At 46.7% G+C, this 20224-nt stretch overlaps 2 protein-coding genes across 5 annotated transcripts in view; one reads left to right on the forward strand and one right to left on the reverse strand.

Annotated features, from left to right (window-relative positions):
• The window catches only part of LOC145354774 (uncharacterized), a 22568-nt gene extending 13269 nt beyond the window's left edge, over nucleotides 1-9299 (reverse strand). The window contains 1 exon segment of the mRNA XM_080206250.1: nucleotides 7787-9299. Coding sequence (XP_080062376.1) covers nucleotides 7787-8772 — 986 coding nt within the window. The 5' untranslated portion in view covers nucleotides 8773-9299.
• The window catches only part of LOC145354754 (uncharacterized), a 27273-nt gene extending 10295 nt beyond the window's left edge, over nucleotides 1-16978 (forward strand). The window contains exons 3-4 of one of the 4 annotated variants that reach the window (XM_080206217.1): nucleotides 5075-5085; nucleotides 14265-16978. In XM_080206217.1, the coding sequence (XP_080062343.1) occupies nucleotides 5075-5085; nucleotides 14265-15323 (1070 nt within the window). In that variant the 3' untranslated portion in view covers nucleotides 15324-16978. Of the gene's footprint in view, nucleotides 1-5074; nucleotides 5086-12722; nucleotides 12806-13642; nucleotides 13735-13879 lie in introns of those variants that run through there. The other 3 variants (XM_080206213.1, XM_080206214.1, XM_080206216.1) reach the window with 3 other exon arrangements.
• Nucleotides 16979-20224: the final 3246 nt, after the last annotated feature.

The raw sequence follows: 20224 nt of genomic DNA on the forward strand, positions 1-20224 counted from the left end.
GATAAAGGGGGGGGGCGGTTTAGAACAGAGTTGAGGAAGAACTTCTTCACTCAAAGGGTGGTGAATCTCTGGAATTCTTTGCCCGTTGAAGTGGTGGAGGCTGCCTCGCTAAATATTTTTAAGACGTGGGTTGATGGGTTTTTTATAAGAGAGGGGATTAAGGGTTATGGGGAGAGGGCGGGAAAGTGGAACTGAGCCACGACAGATCAGCCATGATCTTATTGAATGGCGGGGCAGGCTCGAAGGGCTAGATGGCCTACTCCTGCTCCTATTTCTTATGTTCTTACATCTACCACTCTTCCTTCATCAATGTGTTTAGTCACATCTTCAAAAAATTCAATCAGGCTCGTAAGGCATGATCTGCCTTTGACAAAGCCATGCTGACTATTCTTAATCATATTATACCTCGCCAAATGTTCATAAATCCTGCCTCTCAGGATCTTCTCCGTCAACTTACTGAGGTTAGACTCACTGGTCTATAATTTCCAGGACTATCTCTACTCCCTTTCTTGAATAAAGGAACAACATCCGCAATCCTCCAATCCTTCGGAATCTCTCCTGTCTCCATCGATGATGCAAAGATCATCGCCAGAGCCTCTGCAATCTCCTCCCTCGCCTCCCACAGTAGCCTGGGGTACATCCCATCTGGTCCCAGTGACTTATCTAACTTGATGCTTTTCAAAAGCTCCAACACATCCTCTTTCTTAATATGTACATACAAAGAACAACACAGCATGGGAAACAGGCCCTTCAGCCCAACGAGCCCGTGCCGCCATTTTAACATTGTGAGTTCCCTCTTCCACCTGTGACCCTTGTCTACACTTATGGCACTCCACATTGGAAACCAGATTGAGGGGAGACTAATTTAGGGACAATTTGTTACACCAATCAGCCTAAGAGCACATCTTTGGGAGGAAACCGGAGCACCCGGAGAAAACCCACGCAAGCACGGGGAGAATGTGCAAACTCCCACAGACACCGGCCCAAATCCATGTGTCTGCACAGCAAACAGTGATAGTCACTGAGCTGTCGTGTTGCCTGTCAGTTGGTCCAGTTTAAGCACACACTAACGACGTGAAGCACTAGGCTACTGTCGAAGCAACATCCAAGAGCAGCCCTCGCACGACCCACCACGTGTATGCCCCTCGTTGGACAACAAGGCGGACCGAATCCCCTGTGGATTAAAAGAGAAAAACATCAATAACATGCACATCCTTATACAAACATTCAAGGGAATCCCCAGAAGCTCAAAAGTAAAACAAGTGAGCCAGAAAATATGTTGGAAGGTCCATCGGAATCAATTGATTCCCAGGGATGTCCCAAGGCCCCTCGTAATATCCTGATCCTTATTAAAAACAGTCTCCTATATCCCTCCATCTCCATCCCACTCATGTGCCTATCTAAGTCACAACTCCAGCCTGCCTGCCTCCACCACCTTACTTGGCGGAGCATTCCATACCCCCACTACCCTCTGTGTGAAAAACCTCCCTCTAATATCCGAATTATACCTCTCCCCGCCTTCACCCTGAGCCCGTGGCCCCTCGTAATATTTGTTTCCAATCTAGGAAAAAGCTTACCACTGTTTATCTATATCCTTCATAATCTTATACACCTCTATTAGATTCCCCCTCAATCTCTGTCTTTCTAAGGAAAACAGCCCCAATTTGCTCAATCTTTCCTCATAACCCAGTCCTTCCATACCAGGCAGCATCCTGGTAAACTTCCTCTGCACTCTCTCCAGGGTCTCCACGTCCTTCCGGTAGTAAGGCGACCAGAACTGGACGCAGTACTCCAAATGCGGGCGAACCAATGTTCTATACAACTGCAACATTAGACTCCAGCTCTTATATTCTATACCCCTTCCTATAAAGGCTAACATACCATAGGCTTTCTTCACAACCTTCTCCACTTGTACTGCCACCTTCAAAGACTTGTGCACTTGCACCCCCAGGTCCCTCTACGTTTCTATACTCTTAATAGATCTACCCTTTATCATATAACTCCCCCCTGCATTATTTCTTCCAAAATGCATCACCTCACATTTATCAGGATTAAATTCCATCTGCCATTTATCTGCCCAATATGCTCAAGCTTTTCAGTCCACTTCAAGTCCACACTACAACGACCAAGATCCTTTTCCACTGTGAATGCTGAAGTATTCATTAAGTACCTCTGCTATTTCTTCTGGTTCCATACAAACTTTCCCACCGTCACACTGGATAGGTCCTATTGTTTCACATCTTATCTTCTTGCTCGTCACATACTTGTAGAATGCCTTGGGATTCTCCTTAATCCTGCCTGCCAAGGCCTTCTCATGACTCCTTCTGGTTCTCCTAATTTCCTTCTTAAGATCCTTCCTATTAACTGTATACTTTTCTAGATTTCTAACATTTCCTAGCTCTCTGAACCTTTCGTAAGCTTTTCTTGTCTTCTTGACTAGATTTATTGCAGTCTTTGTACACCACGGTTCCTGTAACCTACCATAACTTCCCCGTCTCATTGCTATGCAGAACTCCAGACAAATATTCCCCGAAAATTTGCCACATTTCTTCCGTACATTTTCCTGAAAAAAAATCTTTCCAATTTAAGCCTCCAATTTCCTGCCTGATAGCCTGAGTTGAGCAGGAACTTCTTCACTCTGAATCTCTGGAATTCTCTGCCCGTTGAAGTGGTGGAGGCTGCCTCGCTGAATATATTTAAGTCACGGGTAGATAGGTTTCTGATAGACAAGGGGAATTAAGGGGAGAAAGCGGTAAAGTGGAACTGTTCCACTTCAGATCAGCCATGATCTTATTGAATGGCGGGGCAGGCTCGAAGGGCTAGATGGCCGACTCCTGCTCCTATTTCTTATGTTCTTATGACAGTAACTCCCATGACTTGACTGGGCTTGCAAAATCTCACTTACTGTCCTGTCTGGAGACAATGCACACTGTGGGATTACTGTCAAATAAACTGGTTGGACTTTAACCTGGTGTTTGTACCCAGAGTGTAATGGTAATGCTGCTGTACTTTGATCCCACTGCTCAGACATTAGCCTGTGTCAGCTCTTATTGAGACTGAATAAAATCGAACCACTGTCACCAATAAGGGTGATCACTGGGAATCATTTCAGAGTTTGGGGAAAAGGGGAGAAAGGGTTAATTGACTCCCTGAAACCCCCACTGTCTAACATCACTGTGTCAGAAATAAAATCTCATCTCCCCCTCTGGCACCTTTTCCAATGATCTCAGAGGGATTCACTCTCTGTTAAAGAGCCTGCCCACCCCTCTCACCCACTTTCCCTAAAGTACATCAGGAAAAGTCCAAAAAAAGCAAATATTTTTATTGATAAACGTTTATTAGTGAAACAGAACATGGTTAAAAACAAACAGAAAATGACTTGAGGATCAAAGACAACCAGAATGAAAGGATGTTCTGGACACAAATGCTTTCTGTCCAGCTCCTCTGTACCCTGTTCCCGTGACTGCCCGCTTTGGACACAGAGACACTGAACCCCAGGGGTCACGTCACCATCAGTCCCCGTCACTCCTTCCCATGCTCCAATTGTTTATTCTCCAGTCAGTCCTCCAGCACCTTCCTGTCTCTCTATTAGTGTGACGCCCATCGCAGTTTCCCAACTGGGACACAGGCTCCGTTATTCTCAGCGAAATTCAGTCCTCAGCTCCATCACCTGACTGGCAGTAGAGAGACAAAAAGGTGCCCCAGGCTCAAATGAGAAGGCGTATGGTGTACTGGCCTTCATTAATCGAGGGATTGAGTTTAGGAGTCGGGAGGTAATGCTGCAACTTTATAAGACCCTTGTCAGACCCCACTTGGAGTACTGTGCGCAGTTCTGGTCACCTCACTACAGGAAGGATGTGGAAGCTATTGAGAGGGTGCAGAGGAGATTTACAAGGATGTTGCCTGGATTGGGAGGCATGCCTTATGAGGATAGGTTGAGGGAGCTCGGTCTCTTCTCCCTGGAGAAACGAAGGTTGAGAGGCGACCTGTTAGAGATGTATAAAATGTTGAGAGGAATAGATAGGGTGGATTCTCGGAGGCTATTTCCCAGGGCTGAAATGGTCGCTACGAGAGGACACAGGTTTAAGGTGCTGGGGAGCAGGTACAGAGGAGATGTCAGGGGTAAGTTTTTCACTCAGAGGGTGGTGAGTGAGTGGAATCGGCTGCCATCGGTGGTGATGGAGGCGAACTCGCTGGGGTCTTTTCAGAGACTTCTGGATGAGTGCATGGGATTTAATGGGATTGAGGGTTAGAGCCTGGTAGGTAGGGATATGATCGGTGCAACTTGTGGGCCGAAGGGCCTGTTTGTGCTGTAGTTTTCTCTGAGAAGGGAAACCTGTGGCTCTAAACCAACATTTTAAGATGCGTCAGTGTTATTTACACTGGGGTTTTTAATGATGAGATTAATTGAAGTGTTTGTCTTGAACGGCAAAAGCTTCTCACTTTATTGAACTGAATTCCACGATCCTTAGCAGCTGTGGGTGTCACCTCTCTGTGTAAACTCCCTATTGTGGGTCAATTCTTTAATGATCGAGGATCGCTCTGTGATGTAGCGGGCATTTATCCCGTCAATCGATATTTCTGATGTCAGTTGTAATGTCCGTCGTTACTTACCACCCATTTCTTACTCTCTATTTTATAAAACCAAATCTTGTAAACGTTAACAGAATGGTCTCCTGTACGATTTCTTGTGATGAGGGTCATTCCAAGTTCAAAGCCTTTCTCTTTTCTTTCCTTCCTGTTTAACTAAGGGGTGTGTGGAATATTCGATTCAGGGGGAGGAGGTGGTGGGATAGTGGGAATGTCGCTGGTTGAGGAACGCACAGACCCAGGCAAGGATGTGGGGACAGGCAGCTAGTGGGATTTGAATTGTGTATCAGTCTGGAATTATATAAAGTGAGTCTCAGTAACGGTGACCACGAAACTATCATCGATTGTTGTTAAAAACCCATCCAGTTCACCCTATTAATGCTCCCTATTGGGGAAGGAAATCTGCCATCCTTACCCAGTCTGGCCTACATGTGAATCCAGACCCACACAGCGACGTGGGTGACCCTTAACTGCCCCCTCTGAGCAAGTCACTCCGTTCAGGGGTAATTCGGAGATGAGCAATGCACGCTGGGGTTTTGCCGGCAGTGTCCACATCCCAGGAAAAGAATACAGAATATTCCGGGGAAAGCGATGGGTGATTTGAAATGAATTGAAAGTGGGTCAGGAGGTGCTGGTATCGTCCAGAGCTGCTTTTCAATGGATCCTCCTGTTTTAAAATCAAAACACATCAGTCTGTCCCTTCCCCAGACCTTGGAATATCGCAATGCTGTTTTTTAAAACATTCCTTTGTTAAAGAATCAGTCATTTAGAATTGGGAAACAGACAGAAATTAAATGTTCCATTTCTCCTGGGATCCTCCTGTGCCTGGCACCGGTGTCCTGAACAAGGTTATTAACATCCTCTGGGTGAAAGGTTCCTCCTGGTTCTTGCTGTCTGTTGTGTCCTTTGTCACAGTCTGTAACCAGGACATTTATATGGAAAGGTTGTTCAGAAATCCCAGTGAATTCCAGCCCCCTGTGTAACGTTCCATTTGGTGATTCAGAGATGTCCGTGTGTGTGTGTGAAAAGGATTCTGGATAAGATTTTAGCCCTTCTTTACCTGTTAGTAACAATGAACCCTTTATTCAATTCTAAAGTCCTCATTAGATATCAATTCTACCTGTTATCTACATCTCCCCGAACCAGTCTATGCGCTCATTGCAAGATTACACTGTCAACATTTTACTAACCTGATCGATTTTGTTGCAGAGGTGACGGAGGGAATCGATGAGAGAGTTGTGAATGTTGTATACGTGGATTTTAGTAAGGCTTTTGACAAGGTCCCTCATGGTAGGATGATCCAGAAGATTCAGATGCAACGGGATTCATGGTGACTGGAGTGCTTGGATTCAGAACTGCCTTGCCATAGAAGTCAGAGAGTAGTGATGAGTGGAGGTCCGAGACTAGTGGTGTTCCGCAGGGATCCGTACTGGGACCTCTGCTGTTTGTGATATATAAAGTTAACACTTACATTAACACTGCAATGAAATTACTGTGAAATTCCCCTAGAATATAAGGAGGGACATGTTCGGCGCAACTTGTGGGCTGAAGGGCCTGTTTGGGCTGTAGTTTTTCTATGTTCTATACAGAAATGACTTGGATGAAAATTAGGATAGGTGGCGTTCCACAAAGGTAGATGGAAGTGTAGATAGTGTAGAAGATTGTCAAAGCAGGAGATAGATCAGCTACAGATATGGGCGAAGAAATGGCAGATGGAGTTTAATCTGGGCAAGTGTGAGGCGCTGCAGTTTGGGAGATTAAACGTTCAGGGTAAGTATACAGTTAATGGCAGGCCCCTGAACAGCACTGATGTACAGAGGGATCTTGGGGTTCAAGTCCATAGCTCCCTGAAATTGGCCACACAAGTCGATAGGTGGTAAAGAAGTCGTGTGGCGTGCCTGCCTTTATTGAGAACAAGAGTCAGGATCTCACGTTGCAGCTTTATAAAACACTGGTTAGCCCACTCTGCAATTCTCTGCCCGTTGAAGTGGTGGAGGCTACCTCGCTGAATATATTTAAGTCACGGGTAGATAGGTTTCTGATAGACACGGGAATTAAGGGTTATGGGGAGAAAGCGGGAAAGTGGAACTGAGCCACGACAGATCAGCCATGATCTTATTGAATGGCGGGGCAGGCTCGAAGGGCTAGATGGCCTACTCCTGCTCCTATTTCTTACGTTCTTAAGGTTATTGCATCCTCTTCTGGTCGCCACTTTACAGGAAGGATGTAGAGGCTTTGGAGAGGGTGCAGAAGAGAAGGATGCTACTTGGATTTGAGGAGAAGCTGGACAAACAAGGGTTGTTCTCTCTGGAGTGGCAGAGGCTGAGGGGAGACCTGATAAAAGTCTATAAAAGCTATGAGAAACATAGAGACAGTCAGAATCTTTTTCCCAAAGTTGAAATGTCTAATACTGCACTTAATGTGAGACGGGGTGGCGGGGGAGTTCAAAGGAGAGGTGAGGGGTAGGTTTCTTATACAGGGAGGGGTAGGTGTCTGGGACAGAGTGCCATGGGTTGTAGTGGTGGGAGCAGATACAATAGGAGTGTTTGGATAAACACATGAATTTGCAAGGAATACAAGAATATGGACCAAGGCAGAAGAGATTAGTCTAATTTAGCGTCACGTTTGACAACACTGTGGGCTGAAGGGTCTGTTCCTGTGCTGTTCTATTTCTGATCTCCATTTAGAAAAAGGAAATCGAGGCCCTGGAGAAGGGGCATGAAAGATTCACAAGAATAATACAAGAACTGTAATCACTTATGAAGTTTGCTAACCGAGTGAATCTCTCCCCGGTGTGAACTGGCTGATGGGACATCAGTTCTTGACAGCTTTTGAAGCCATCAGAGCGTTTAAAGGGTCTCTCCTGGGTGCGAGCGACTGTGTGTCTGGGCAAGCTGGCTAACCGAGTAAATCCTTTGGCACTCACAGAGCAAGTGAATGGTCTCTCCCTTATGTGAACTCACAGCTTTTTCAGCAGTGCTGAAGATGTTCCAAATCTCTTTGTGGAGTGTGAGTAACTGAACGATCTCTCCTCAGTTCTACGCACTGGTTCTCCAGAGCTTCTGAGGCCGTGCCCATGTTTAAAGAGTCTCCCGTTGGTCTGAATGACAATGCGTCAAGGGATAACTGAATGAATCCCTTCCCACATACACAGCAGGCGAACGGTCTCTCCCCAGTGTGAATGTGCAGGTGGGACATCAGTTCCCGAGAGCTTCTGAAGGTGGCTTCTCAGTCAGAGCATTTAAAGGGTCTCTCCTTGGTGTGAGTAGCTTTGTGTGTCAGCAGGTGGGATGACTGAGTGAACCCCTTCCCACACACAGAGCAGGTGAACGGTCTCTCCCCAGTGTGAACTCGCTGGTGGACCACCAGATACCGAGAGCTTTTGAAACCACTCCCACAGGCAGAGCATTTAAAGGGTCTCTCCTGGGAGTGAGTGACTTTGTGTCTCTGCAGGTTGGATGAGGCAGTGAATCCCTTCCCGCACACAGAGCAGATAAACGGTCTCTCCCCGGTGTGAAGTCGCCGGTGTTTCCACAGGCTGGATAACTGAGTGAATCCCTTTTCACACACAGAGCAGATAAACGGTCTCTCCCCGGTGTGAACTCGCCGGTGTCTCCGCAGTGTGGACGACGTTTTAAATCTCTTTGAGCAGTGACAGCAGCTGAACGGTCTCTCCTCGGTGTGAATGCGCTGGTGGTACCTCAGATCGGCAGCACTTTTGAAGCCACTCCCACAGTCAGAGCATTTAAAGGGTCTCTCCTGGGTGTGAGTGACTTTGTGCCTCAGCAGGTGGGAGGACTGAGTGAATCCCTTCCCACACACAGAGCAGGTAAACGGTCTCTCCCCGGTGTGAACTCGCTGGTGGTTCTGCAAGCTGGTTGACCATTTAAACCTCATTGTGCAGTGAGGGCAGCTGAACAGTCTCTCCTCAGTGTGAATGCGCTGGTGGGACACCAATTCTGCAGAGCTTTTGAATCCACTCCCGCATTCAGAGCATTTAAAGGATCTCTCATTGGTGTGAGTGACATTGTGTCTCACCAGATGGGATAACTGAGTGAATCCCTTCCCGCACACGGAGCAGGTGAACGGTCTCTCTCCACTGTGGCTGCGGCGATGAATTTCCAGCTGAGATGGGGCTACGAATCCCTTCCCACAGTCCCCACATTTCCAGGGTTTCTCCATGGTGACTTTCCAGGTTAAACAATCAGTTAAATCTCGCACAGAACACGGGTACAGTCTCTCCCCGCTGTGAATGCTGCCATGTATTTTTAGGCTGTGTAACTGTGTTCCAGAGCAGTGCAACACACTCTCACTCGGGTGTGTGTGATAGTGCTTTTCCAGTCACAGTGATGTTTAAAACCTTCTGAAGCTGAAAAAAGATAAACATTCCTGCTTCTAGATTCAAAGGCAGATGATATTCAGGTCCTGATGAATCAAGTGACTGTCAAATTCAGGCTGAGTGACAGATCCATGCTCATTACTTCCTATCCTGGACACAGAGAGCTGAGAATCTCCATGCAGGCTGCCAGACAGATATATGTCTCTATGACTGGACTAACAATGTGTGGAATATACAGACTGGATTCACTTCCTTTCCCTTCAGTTGCTGCAAGTCCCCAGTTTCCCCCCAGAATGAGAATAGAAATGGAAAGGGGGAGACACTGATTTCCCCCCAGAAGTTGCTCAGAGGAGGAAGGTTTAACCTGAAGCTCATTGACCACTTCCGCGTTGTGACCTCACAAGGAAGCCCTGTCTGAACCAGCCAATCGCAATCACGCTACTCCGCGGTGACGTCTCCGGGTTTCAGTGCGCAGGCCCACCGCGCGAACACGGGAGCCCCGCCCCCTCCCATTTCTCCTCCTGGAGCCAAGGTTTCCAGGCAACCGGCTGGCGGCTCCGCCCAGAGCGAGAAGCCGCTCAGTGGTCTTCCCCCACGCTCCGGCCCGGGACTGCGCATGTCCAAGGGAGAGGGGAAGCTGCGCATGTGCGAGAGAGTGTGTCTCTCTCTTTCTCTCTCTCCCCCCCCACTGACTTTTATGTTGAGATGCTGACCAATGGAAAGAGTTGGAGGACCGGAAGTATTGTGGTCCTCCAGCCACTCAGAGATCCTCAATGGTCTGAATGCAGAGTTGGCCAATGAGTTTCAGACTAAATTGCCTTCTCTGTGTAAAATCTGTGAGGAAATCCAAAGGTGTGTATTAATAGAGTAAGGACACTTACTGTACTAATATATTATATATTACTATATATGGAAATGACCAGTTGGGTCCATTAGGGGCCAATGTGGTAATTTGTGTGTGGGGCTGGGAGACATTGGTGAGGTTTTAAATGAATACTTTGTGTCTGTGTTCACTGTGGGGGGAGGATGATGTCGGTATAGAAACCTGGGAGGTGCTTTGTGATTCACCTCAACAATTTAACATTGAGAGAGAGGAGATATTAACGGGTCCAAAACTGTATAAATCCCCAGCTCCTGATGGGATGTATCCCAGGCTGCTGTAGGAGGCCAGGGAGGAGATTGTAGTGACTCTGACAATCATTTTCAAATCTTCTCTGACCACAGGAGGAGTAAACACAGTAAGAGGTCTTACAACACCAGGTTAAAGTCCATGTAAAAACTTGATATCTGTGTCAATATGCGCAATCTTCTTGAAGACCCTCTCCACTTGGATCCGGCAGTTTGCGGTGTCGATGATAGTCATGATGTAGAGATGCTGGCGTTGGACTAGGGTAAACACATTAAGAAGTCTCACAACACCAGGTTAAAGTCTTTAACCTGGTGTTGTGTCTTTAACTTTAACCTGGTGTTGAGAGATTTGGTCTATCCTCCTATTCCCACTCTCGTCATGTGCGTGGAACTGGGAGTAATCCTGAAATTAGTATAATTGCAATTTATTTCCTAACTTCCTGTGCTCAGCTGGCACGTCTTTATTCCTCAGCTTTCTTATATTGTTGGTACTAGTGTTTACCATGACCACTGGCTGTTCATCTTCCCTCCCCAGAATGCCTTGTATGACACCTAGGCCCGAACATTAGGGAGGCAATATGTCACCCTTGATTATGGCATGTTGGACCTCATTGTGAATGGTTTTGAGTACAGGAATAGAAGAGATCTGTTGTTGCAGTTATACAGGACCTTGGTGAGGCTGCACCTTGAATATTGTGAAGCAGTTTTGGTCTCCTTTTCTGAGGAAGGACGTTCTTGCTCTCGCGGGAGTGTAGCGAAGATTTACCAGGCTGATTCCAGGAATAGTGGGAATGATGTATGAAGAGAGATTGAGTAGATTAGGATTGTTTTTGCTGGAGTTCAGACGAGTGAGGGGGGGAATCTCAGAGATTGATAACATTCCAACAGGACTAGACAGGGTAGATGCAGGATGGATGTTTCCGGTGGTGGGAGAGTCCAGAACTTGCAGGTCACAGTCTGAGGATTCAGGGTAGGATGGAAATTTAGGATGGAAATGAGACATTTCTTTACCCAAAGAGCCTGTGAAATTCATTACCACAAGAAGCAGTTGATGTCAAAAACATTTAATGTATTCAAGACACGATTAGATATAGCACTTAAGGGATCAAATTATGGGGAAACAGCAGGATTAATCTATTGAGTTGGATGGTCAACCATGATCATGATGAATGGCGGAGAGGTTCAACAGACCAAATGGCCTCCTCCTGCTCCTATGTGTCTATTCATGTTTACTGCCTCAGAAGCGTCTACCTTTGCCCCTAAATATTGAATCCGATCTCATTATTGCCCTGCTATTCGTTTTCCTCTGAGTAGTAGAGCCACCCACTGTGCCGTGAACTTGGCTGCAGCTTTCCCCTGAGAAGCCATTCTTCCACCCAACAATATCCAAAGCTGTATATCTGTTTCAGATGGGGATGAACATAAGAACATAAGAAATAGGAGCAGGAGTAGGCCATCTGGCCCCTCGAGCCTGCCCCACCATTCAAGAAGATCATGGCTGATCTGAAGTGGCTCAGTTCCACTTTCCCGCTTTCTCCCCATAACCCTTAATCCCCTTGCCTACCAAAAATCTATCTACCCGCGTCTTAAATATATTTAGCGAGGCAGCCTCCACCACTTCAAAGGGCAGAGAATTCCAGAGATTCGCCACCCTTTGAGTGAAGAAGTTCCTCCTCAACTCCATTCTAAACTGCGTCCCCCTTATCTTGAGGCTGTGCCCCCTAGTCCTGCTGTCCTTTGTGAGCGGGAAGAACCTCTCCACCTCTACCCTATCCATCCCCTTCATCATCTTATATGTCTCAATAAGATCCCCCCTCATACTTCTAAACTCTAACGAGTACAAGCCCAGTCTATTCAGCCTCTCCTCATAGCTCAACCCCCTCAACTCCGGTATCAGCCTAGTGAACCTCCTCTGCACTCCCTCCAAGGCCAAAATATCCTTGCGCAAGTGCGGCGACCAAAACTGCACACAGTACTCCAGCTGTGGCCAGAGGGGGACTCCTGCACTACCCTCCAGACTTCCTGTTGGTCTCCCATTCCCTTTCTGCCTGTGCAATCCTCACCTATGGTGTGACCACCCCACTAAACGTCAGCATCACGGATGCTCCTTAGGGATTCCACCCACAGCTCCAAAATCCGGTTATCTAGAAGCTGCAATTTCTGAATCTTCCTTCCCAGAGATCAGATCTGAGCCTGAAGTGGAAGAACCTTCAGTTTGTCTCCCTGCCCCCCCACTCCCATCCAGAACAGTGGGGGGCGGAGCTGGAGGACTGAGGGAGGCGGCTGGTCCTCCAGCAAATCAGGTGTGAGCCTTTGTCTCCCTTTCCCCATCCAGAACAATGGGGGGGGCGGAGCTGGAGGACTGAAGGAGGCGGCTGGTCCTCCAGCCAATCAGATGTGAGCCTATGTCTCCCTTCCCCCAGTAAAAAGTCTGACAACACCAGGTTTCAGTCCAACAGATTTATTTGATCAAATAAATCGGTTGGACTGAAACCTGGTGTTGTCAGACTTTTTACTGTGTTTACCCCAGTCCAATGCCGGCATAGCCACATCATCCCTTCCCCCATCCAGAACACTAGGGGGTGGATCTGGAGGACTGAAGGAGGCGGCTGGTCCTCCAGCCAATCAGACACAATGAGGGGCGGGGCTTACCCCATTGTCTCCTCCCCACCCTCCACTCGGTGAACCGAAATGGCGGCGGTTACTCCGGGATTGTTCATCGGCGGGAGAAGACCATTATTCATAACGGTTTGTGGATTCACAGAGAGTTTCCGGATCCTCCCGCCTGACAGTTCCCTCCGTTTATCCGGGATCAATAGGCCCATCAATCCCAGTACCTCAAATTGCCCGGTCACCGCCCCTGCCAACCCCGTATTGAACCGTAATGCGCAGGGAGAGGGAAACTGCGCATGCGCAGGGGGCAGCCAGCCCTGCCCAGTAATTCAGTCTGGAGTGACTTCCATTCGGTCACCCTGTAGCATCCATCCAATTTCATTTAGAAATTATTTATCATTCGGGTGGCACAGCAGTTAGCACTGCTGCTTCACAGCTCCGGGGTCCTGGGTTCGATTCTTGGCTCGGGTCACTGGCTGTGTGGAGTTCACCTGACGAAGGGGGTAACCCCGAAAGCTAGTGAGTATATTATCAAATAAATAGGTTGGACTAAAACCTGGTGTTGTCAGACTTTTTAGTGTGGAGTTTGCACATTCTCCTCATGTCTGCGTGGGTTTTGTCTGGGTGCTCCAGTTTCCTCCCACAGTCCAAAGATGTGCGGGTTAGGCTGATTGGCCATGCTAAAAATTGCCCTTAGTGTCCAGAGATGTGTAGGTTAAAGGGATTAGTGGGTAAAAGAGGGCTATGGGGGTAGGGCCTGGGTGGGATTGTGGTTGGTGCAGTCTCGATGAGCCAAATGGCCTCTTTCTGTACTGTAGGGATTCTATGATCTATTCTATGATCTTCTCTACTCAGCTACACTCAAGTTCAAGATCATTATCAATCACAATCCCCTACATCTCAACCATTTGGAGCTATCCTATCATTAAACACATATTTATTTCATTTATACATCTGTCTGGCAGCCTGCATGGAGATTTTCAGCTCCCTGCATCCAGGATGGGAAGCAGTGAGCATGGATCTGTGAATCAGTCTGAATGAGCACCTTCAGGAGAATTGGGAAGGTGAATATTAAATGCAGCAGAGGGGAAATGTGTGGGATTTACCCCTTTTGGGGAGTGAGAGAGGATAGAATGTTCATTAGCATCATAGAATTGTGTGTTCTGAATTTCTATCCTGAGTGATGAATTTTGTAAACTCCTTTTTCAGGATATCAGAAAGTGAGGTTATACAGACAAATCTCAAACCAAATGTCACATCAATTCTTACAGAATCACTCAATTCATCAGGAACTGGATATTAGCAGCCTTTGAACCTAGAAGGAGAAACGTTTTTCTTCCGAAGGCTTAAACATCAGTGTGACTGGAAAAGCTTCAACACATGCACGCACCTGAGTGAGCATATTCCAGTTCACTGACTGTGATAAGAGCTTTAACCAGTTACACAGCCTGAAAATACATGGCAGCATTCGCAGCGGGGAGAGACTGTACCCGTGTTCTTTTTGTGGACAAGGTTTCAACTGATTGTCAAACCTGAAGAGACACGAGGACACCTCACCATGAAAAAACCGTGGAAGTGTGGGGACTGTGGGAAGGGATTCAGATACCCATCAGAGGTGGAAACTCATCGACGCAGTCACACCGGGGAGAGACCGTTCACCTGCTCCGTGTGTGGGAAGGGATTCAGTGATTCATCCAACTTGCGGACGCACCAACGAGTCCACACTGGAGAGAGGCCATTCACCTGCTCTGTGTGTGGGAAAACATTCACATTGTTTCCCCATCTGCAGACACACCAGCGAGTTCACACTGGGGAGAAACCATTTACCTGCTCCCAGTGTGGGAAGGGATTCAGTTCTTCATTCCGATTGCTGACTCATCAATGGATTCACACTGGGGAGAGGCCGTTCACCTGCTCTGTGTGCGGGAAGGGATTCACTCAGTCAACCAGCTTGCTGAGACACCAAGTTACTCACTCTCAGGAGAGACCCTTTAAATGCTCTGACTGTGGGACTGGCTTCAAAAGCTCTCGGGATCTGATGTCCCACCAGCGCGTTCACACTGAGGAGAGACCGTTCAGCTGCTCTCACTGCACAAAGAGATTTAGAACGTCATCAACACTGCGGGTGCATGAGCGAGTTCACAGCGGGGAGAGACCATTTACCTGCTCTCAGTGTGGGAAGGGATTCACTCGGTTATCCCAAATGCAGCAACACCAGCAAGTTCACACTGGGGAGAAGCCATTCACCTGCTCTGACTGTGGGAAGGGATTCACTCGATTAGACAACCTCCGGATACACCAACAAGTTCACTCTGGGGAGAGGCCATTCACCTGCTCTGACTGTGGGAAGGGATTCTCTCAGTTATCTACGCTGCAGAGACACCAGCGAGTTCACACCGGGGAGAGACCGTTCACCTGCTCTGACTGTGGCAAGGGATTCACTCAGTCATCCCACCTCCAGAGACACCAGCGAGGTCACTCTGTGGAGCAATTATTCACCTGCTCTCCCTGCGGGATGAAATTCACTCAGAAATCCAACCTGCTGAGACACCAGCGAGTTCACACTGGAGAGAGGCCGTTCACCTGTTCTGAGTGTGGGAAGGGATTCAGTAATTCATACAACTTGCTGAGGCACCAGCGAGTTCACGAGTGATTAGAGGGATTGGATTCTGCTGCTAATGTCATCCAGGACTGAACCATGTTCATTCTGACAGTGGGTGAAGTGGGAGGGTTTCTTTCTGCTGTACTGGCCGGTCTCACAACTTTGCTTCCAGTGGGCTGAGCCTGGGAGAGCACATTTCCACTGAAATGATCCACTAAAGCTGATGAAGGACATTTATCCTGGGTATTAAATATAGTGCTTTCTGTACCACTACAGGTAGATCTAAAATAAATACATCTGTCTCAGTTCCATGGAGTCTCCAGCACAGGGCCAGACCAGTCGGCTCCACTGGTCTATGCCAGTATTTATGCTGAACATGAGCCTCCACCTGCCCCTCTTCATCTCCCTCCATCAACATATCCTTCTATTCCTTTCTCCGTCATGTATGTATCCAGCTTCAGTATATTCATGCCATTCACCTCAACCACTCACCGTGGTAGTGAGTTCCACATTCTCACCACTCGCTGTGTAAAGGGGTCTCTCGTGAAATCCCTATTAGATTATCGAGCGTCTTCATAATCGTAAAGACTTCCATCCGGTCACCCTTCAGGGTGAAATGCTGTCAGTTCTGGGATTATTCTTGTGAATCTTTGTTTCTCCTTCTCCAGGGCCTCAATTTCCTTTTCCTAAATGGAGATCACAAATGTTGACAGTGCTCCCAGTGCAGTCTGAACCTGGTTCTAAACAAGTTGAACATAACCTCGCTGTGTTTCAATTCTAACCCTCTGGAATGGAGCTCTATATATGGGCCCCACACTTTAGGAAAGATGTGAAGTTCTCAGAGAGGGTGCAGAGGAGATTGACAAGAATGACTCCGGGTATGAGGGACTTTAGTGAATTGGAGAGGCTGCAGCAGATGAAATTTCTCTCTTTAGATCAGACAGGCATTGGGGTCAGGAAAGGGACCATTCAGCACATTGAGTCAACGTGGGTTCGCTGTAGATCAAACCTTTGCCCTCTTCTATCCCTGGATCCCCACAGGTTTATTTCCCTCAAGCCCATCCACTTTCCTTTTGGAAACATACCATCATCTCTGCTTCTCCCCCCTTCTAGGAAGTGGGTTCCAGATATTTACCACTTTCTTCCAATGCAAATGAGGAGCAGAGAGCACAGAGGGAGGCCATTTGGCCCATTGTGCCGATGCTGCTCTTTATACAATGCAAGCAACAAGGTTAAGGAAGTCTGTATGGAGCCGTGTTAAAGTAACATCTGACTACAGTTTAACAATTAATACTTATGGAAGCAGCATAGGTAGCAGGAGGTGTTTAAAATTAGAATTTATTCCAAAAAGTGTAGGGGGGGCTAATTAGGCAAATAAACACATAACCATAGATTTAGGAACACTAACACGATAGAATGAATGATCTTAGACAATGGGAATGTAAGTCAGCCGGAGCTGTTGCCATTGAAGACCGTACGATTAACAGATAGGCCTCTTTCGAAACATGTATTCTGAATTTACAAGATGGATGCTTTTTGTTACGTTTTGTGAAACCTCGGTCAGGGGATGTATAACTACCTTCACGGGGTGTTGTTTTTCAGACTGATATCCGGCTGCCCACATTCTTTACCTTGAGTGCAGGGCTCTCTCATATTATTCTCCCATTCGATCGTTTGGTTAAATAAAGTCAGGTCTTCAAAAATCACATTTTGAGTCTTTTTATTTAGTTTAAGTCTGGGCAAATTTATGGCCTCGAGGAAACCCCCATCTACAGAAATCTGTCTTAAGGCAAGTTAAACTCCAACATCTGACTAGAGTTTAATTTTTAAATTTAAAAATTAATGCTGTATTCAACCAGATGTTTGTGGAATCTGCATAGGTAGCAGGAATGTTTAAACTTAGAATTTCTTTCATTTTGATCAGCTGGAGGATATTATAATCTGCCAAATCTGTCTCAAGAATAAGGCTGATTGTTCAGTCAGAGTAAGAAAGATATTGTCTTCCACAAAGTCTCTGTTTGAACTAGCGTATCTTGTATTAAACAAATGTAAAGATTAGTATTTCTTAGATACCAATCATTAACTGGAGATTGAATAAGTTGTGAGTCTTACAATTAATGAATCAGTAGGTTTCTAAAAGACTGAGTTTTTATTTACGTATAAATGTAAAAGCTTAATTGCTGTGTATGTAAAGAATGTGCATTGAAGATAAATGTACTGGCAAGAGAGACATTCAAGCTCAGATTAGCCTCAACATTTGAATAGAACATTACAGCACAGTACAGGCCCTTCGGCCCTCAATGTTGTGCCGAGCTATGCCCTATCCCAAGAACAAGCCATCCCACTTCCTATCATTCTGGAGTGCTCCATGTGCCTATCCAGTAACCGCCTGAAAGTTCCTAAAGTGTCCGACTCCACTATCACAGCAGGCAGTCTATTCCACACCCCAACCACTCTCTGAGTAAAGAATCCACCTCGGACATCCCTCCTATATCTCCCACCACGAACCTGATAGTTATGCCCCCTAGTAACAGCTGCATCCACCTGAGGAAATAATCTCTGCACATCCACTCTATCAATCCCCCTCATCATCTTATAAACCTCTATTAAGTCGCCTCTCATCCTCCTCCGCTCCAAAGAGAAAAGCCCCAGCTCCCTCAACCTTTCCTCAAAAGACCTACCCTCCAAACCAGGCAGTATCCTGGTACATCTCCTCTGAACTCTCTCCAATGCTTCCACATTCTTCTTATAATGAGGTGACCAGAACTGAACACAATATTCCAAATGTGGTCTCACCAATGTCCGGTATAGTTGCAGCATAACCCCACGGCTCTTAAACTCAAATCCCCCGTTAATAACCGCTAACACACTATAAAGCGTTCTTCACGGATCTATCCACTTGAGTGGCAACCTTCAGAGATCTGTGGAAATGAACCCCAAGATCTCTCTGTTCCTCCACATTCCTCAGAACCCTGCCGTTGACCCTGTAATCCGCATTCAAGTTTGTCTTAACAAAATTAATCACCTCACACTTATCAGGGTTAAACTCCATCTGCCACTTTTCGGCCCAGCTCTGCATCCTACCAATGTCTCTTTGCAGACTGCAAGAGCCCTCCACCTCATCCACTACTCCACCAATCTTGGTGTCGTCAGCAAATTTACTAACCCACCCTTCAGCCCCTTCTTCCAAGTCATTGATAAAAATCACAAATAGCAGAGGACCCAGCACTGACCCCTGTGGTACACCGCTGGTAACTGGCCTCCAGGCTGAAAATTTTCCTCCCACCACCACCCTCTGTCTTCTGTGAGGCAGCCAGTTACTTATCCAAGTAGCCAAATTTCTTTCTATCCCACACCTCCTTATCATCTTCATGAGCCTACCATGAGGAACCTTATCAAACGCTTTACTAAAATCCATGTATACAACATCAACTGCTCTACTTTCATCCACACACTTAGTTACCTCCTCAAAGAATTCAATCAAATTTGAGAGGCAGGACTTACCCTCACGAAACTGTGCTGACTATCCTGGATTAAACTGCATCTTTCCAAATGGTCATAAATCCTATCTCTCAGGACGCTTTCCATTAACTTACCGACCACCGAAGTAAGACTATAATTACCAGAGTCATTCCTATTTCCTTTCTTGAAGAGAGAAACAACATTTACCACTCTCCAGTCCTCTGGCACAATCCCTGCGGACAGTGAAGACCCAAAGATCAAAGCTAAAGGCTCCGCAATCTAATGCCTTGCCTCCCAAGGTATCCTAGGATGCATCCCATGTGGCCCAGGGGACTTATCGACCCTCAGGTTTTTCAAACTTGCTAATACATCTTCCCTCAGAACATCTATCTCCTCCATCCTATCAGCCTGTATCATGCACTCATCCTCAAAAACATGGCCCCTCCTTAGTGAAGACATTCAACGCCTCACCTATCTCTTCTGACTCCATGCACAAGTTCCCACGACTCTCCTTGACTGGCCCTAACCTCACCCTGGTCATTCATTTATTTCTCATGTAAGAGTAAAAAGACTTCAGGTTTTCCTTTATCCGACCTGCCAAGGACTTCTCATGTCCCCTCCCAGCTCTCCTAAGCCCTTTTAACTCATTCCTAGCTACCTTGTAACCCTCAAACAACCCAACTGAACCTTGTTTTTCATCCTTACATACGCTTCCTTTTTCCTCTTAACAAGACATTCAACCTCTGTGAACCATTGTTCCCTCACTCGGCCATTTCCTCTCTGCCTGCCAGGGACATACCGATCAAGGACACGCAGTATTTCTTCCTTGAACAAGCTCCACTTCTTGTTTGTACCCATTCCTGACAGTTTCTGTTCCCATCTTACGCTCCCTAATTCTTGCCTAATCGCATCATAATTACCCCTGACCCAATTATAAACCTTGCCCTGTTGTGTGACCCAATCCCTCTCCATTGCAATAATGAAAGATACCGAATTGTGGTCACTATCTCCAAAGTGCTCTCCCACAAACAAATCTAACACTTGGCCCGGTTCATTACCCAGCACTCAGTCCAATGTGGCCCCACCTCTTGTTGGCTTATCCACATATTGTGTCGGGAAACTCTCCTGCACACACTGTACAAAAAGTGTCCCATCCAAACTATTTGACCTATAAAGGTTCCAATCAATATTTGGAAAGTTGAAGTCACCCATGATAACTACCCTGTGACCTCCACACCTATCCATAATCTGCTTTACCATTTCCTCCACATCTTTATTACTATTTGGGGGCCTGTAGAAAAACTCCCAACAACGTGACCGATCCTTTCCTATTTCTAAGTTTAGCCCATATTACCTCAGTAGGCAAATCGCCCTTGAAAGACGGCGACTGTGGGGGGGGATCTAATAGAGGTATATAAGATTATGAAGGGTATAGATAGAGTAAACAGTGGTAAGCTATTTCCTATGTCAGAGACACACAGTACGAGGGG

Source organism: Carcharhinus amblyrhynchos, chromosome 18 (assembly GCF_965287045.1).
Source record: "Carcharhinus amblyrhynchos chromosome 18, sCarAmb.v2.hapA, whole genome shotgun sequence".
Lineage (NCBI taxonomy): Eukaryota > Metazoa > Chordata > Chondrichthyes > Carcharhiniformes > Carcharhinidae > Carcharhinus > Carcharhinus amblyrhynchos.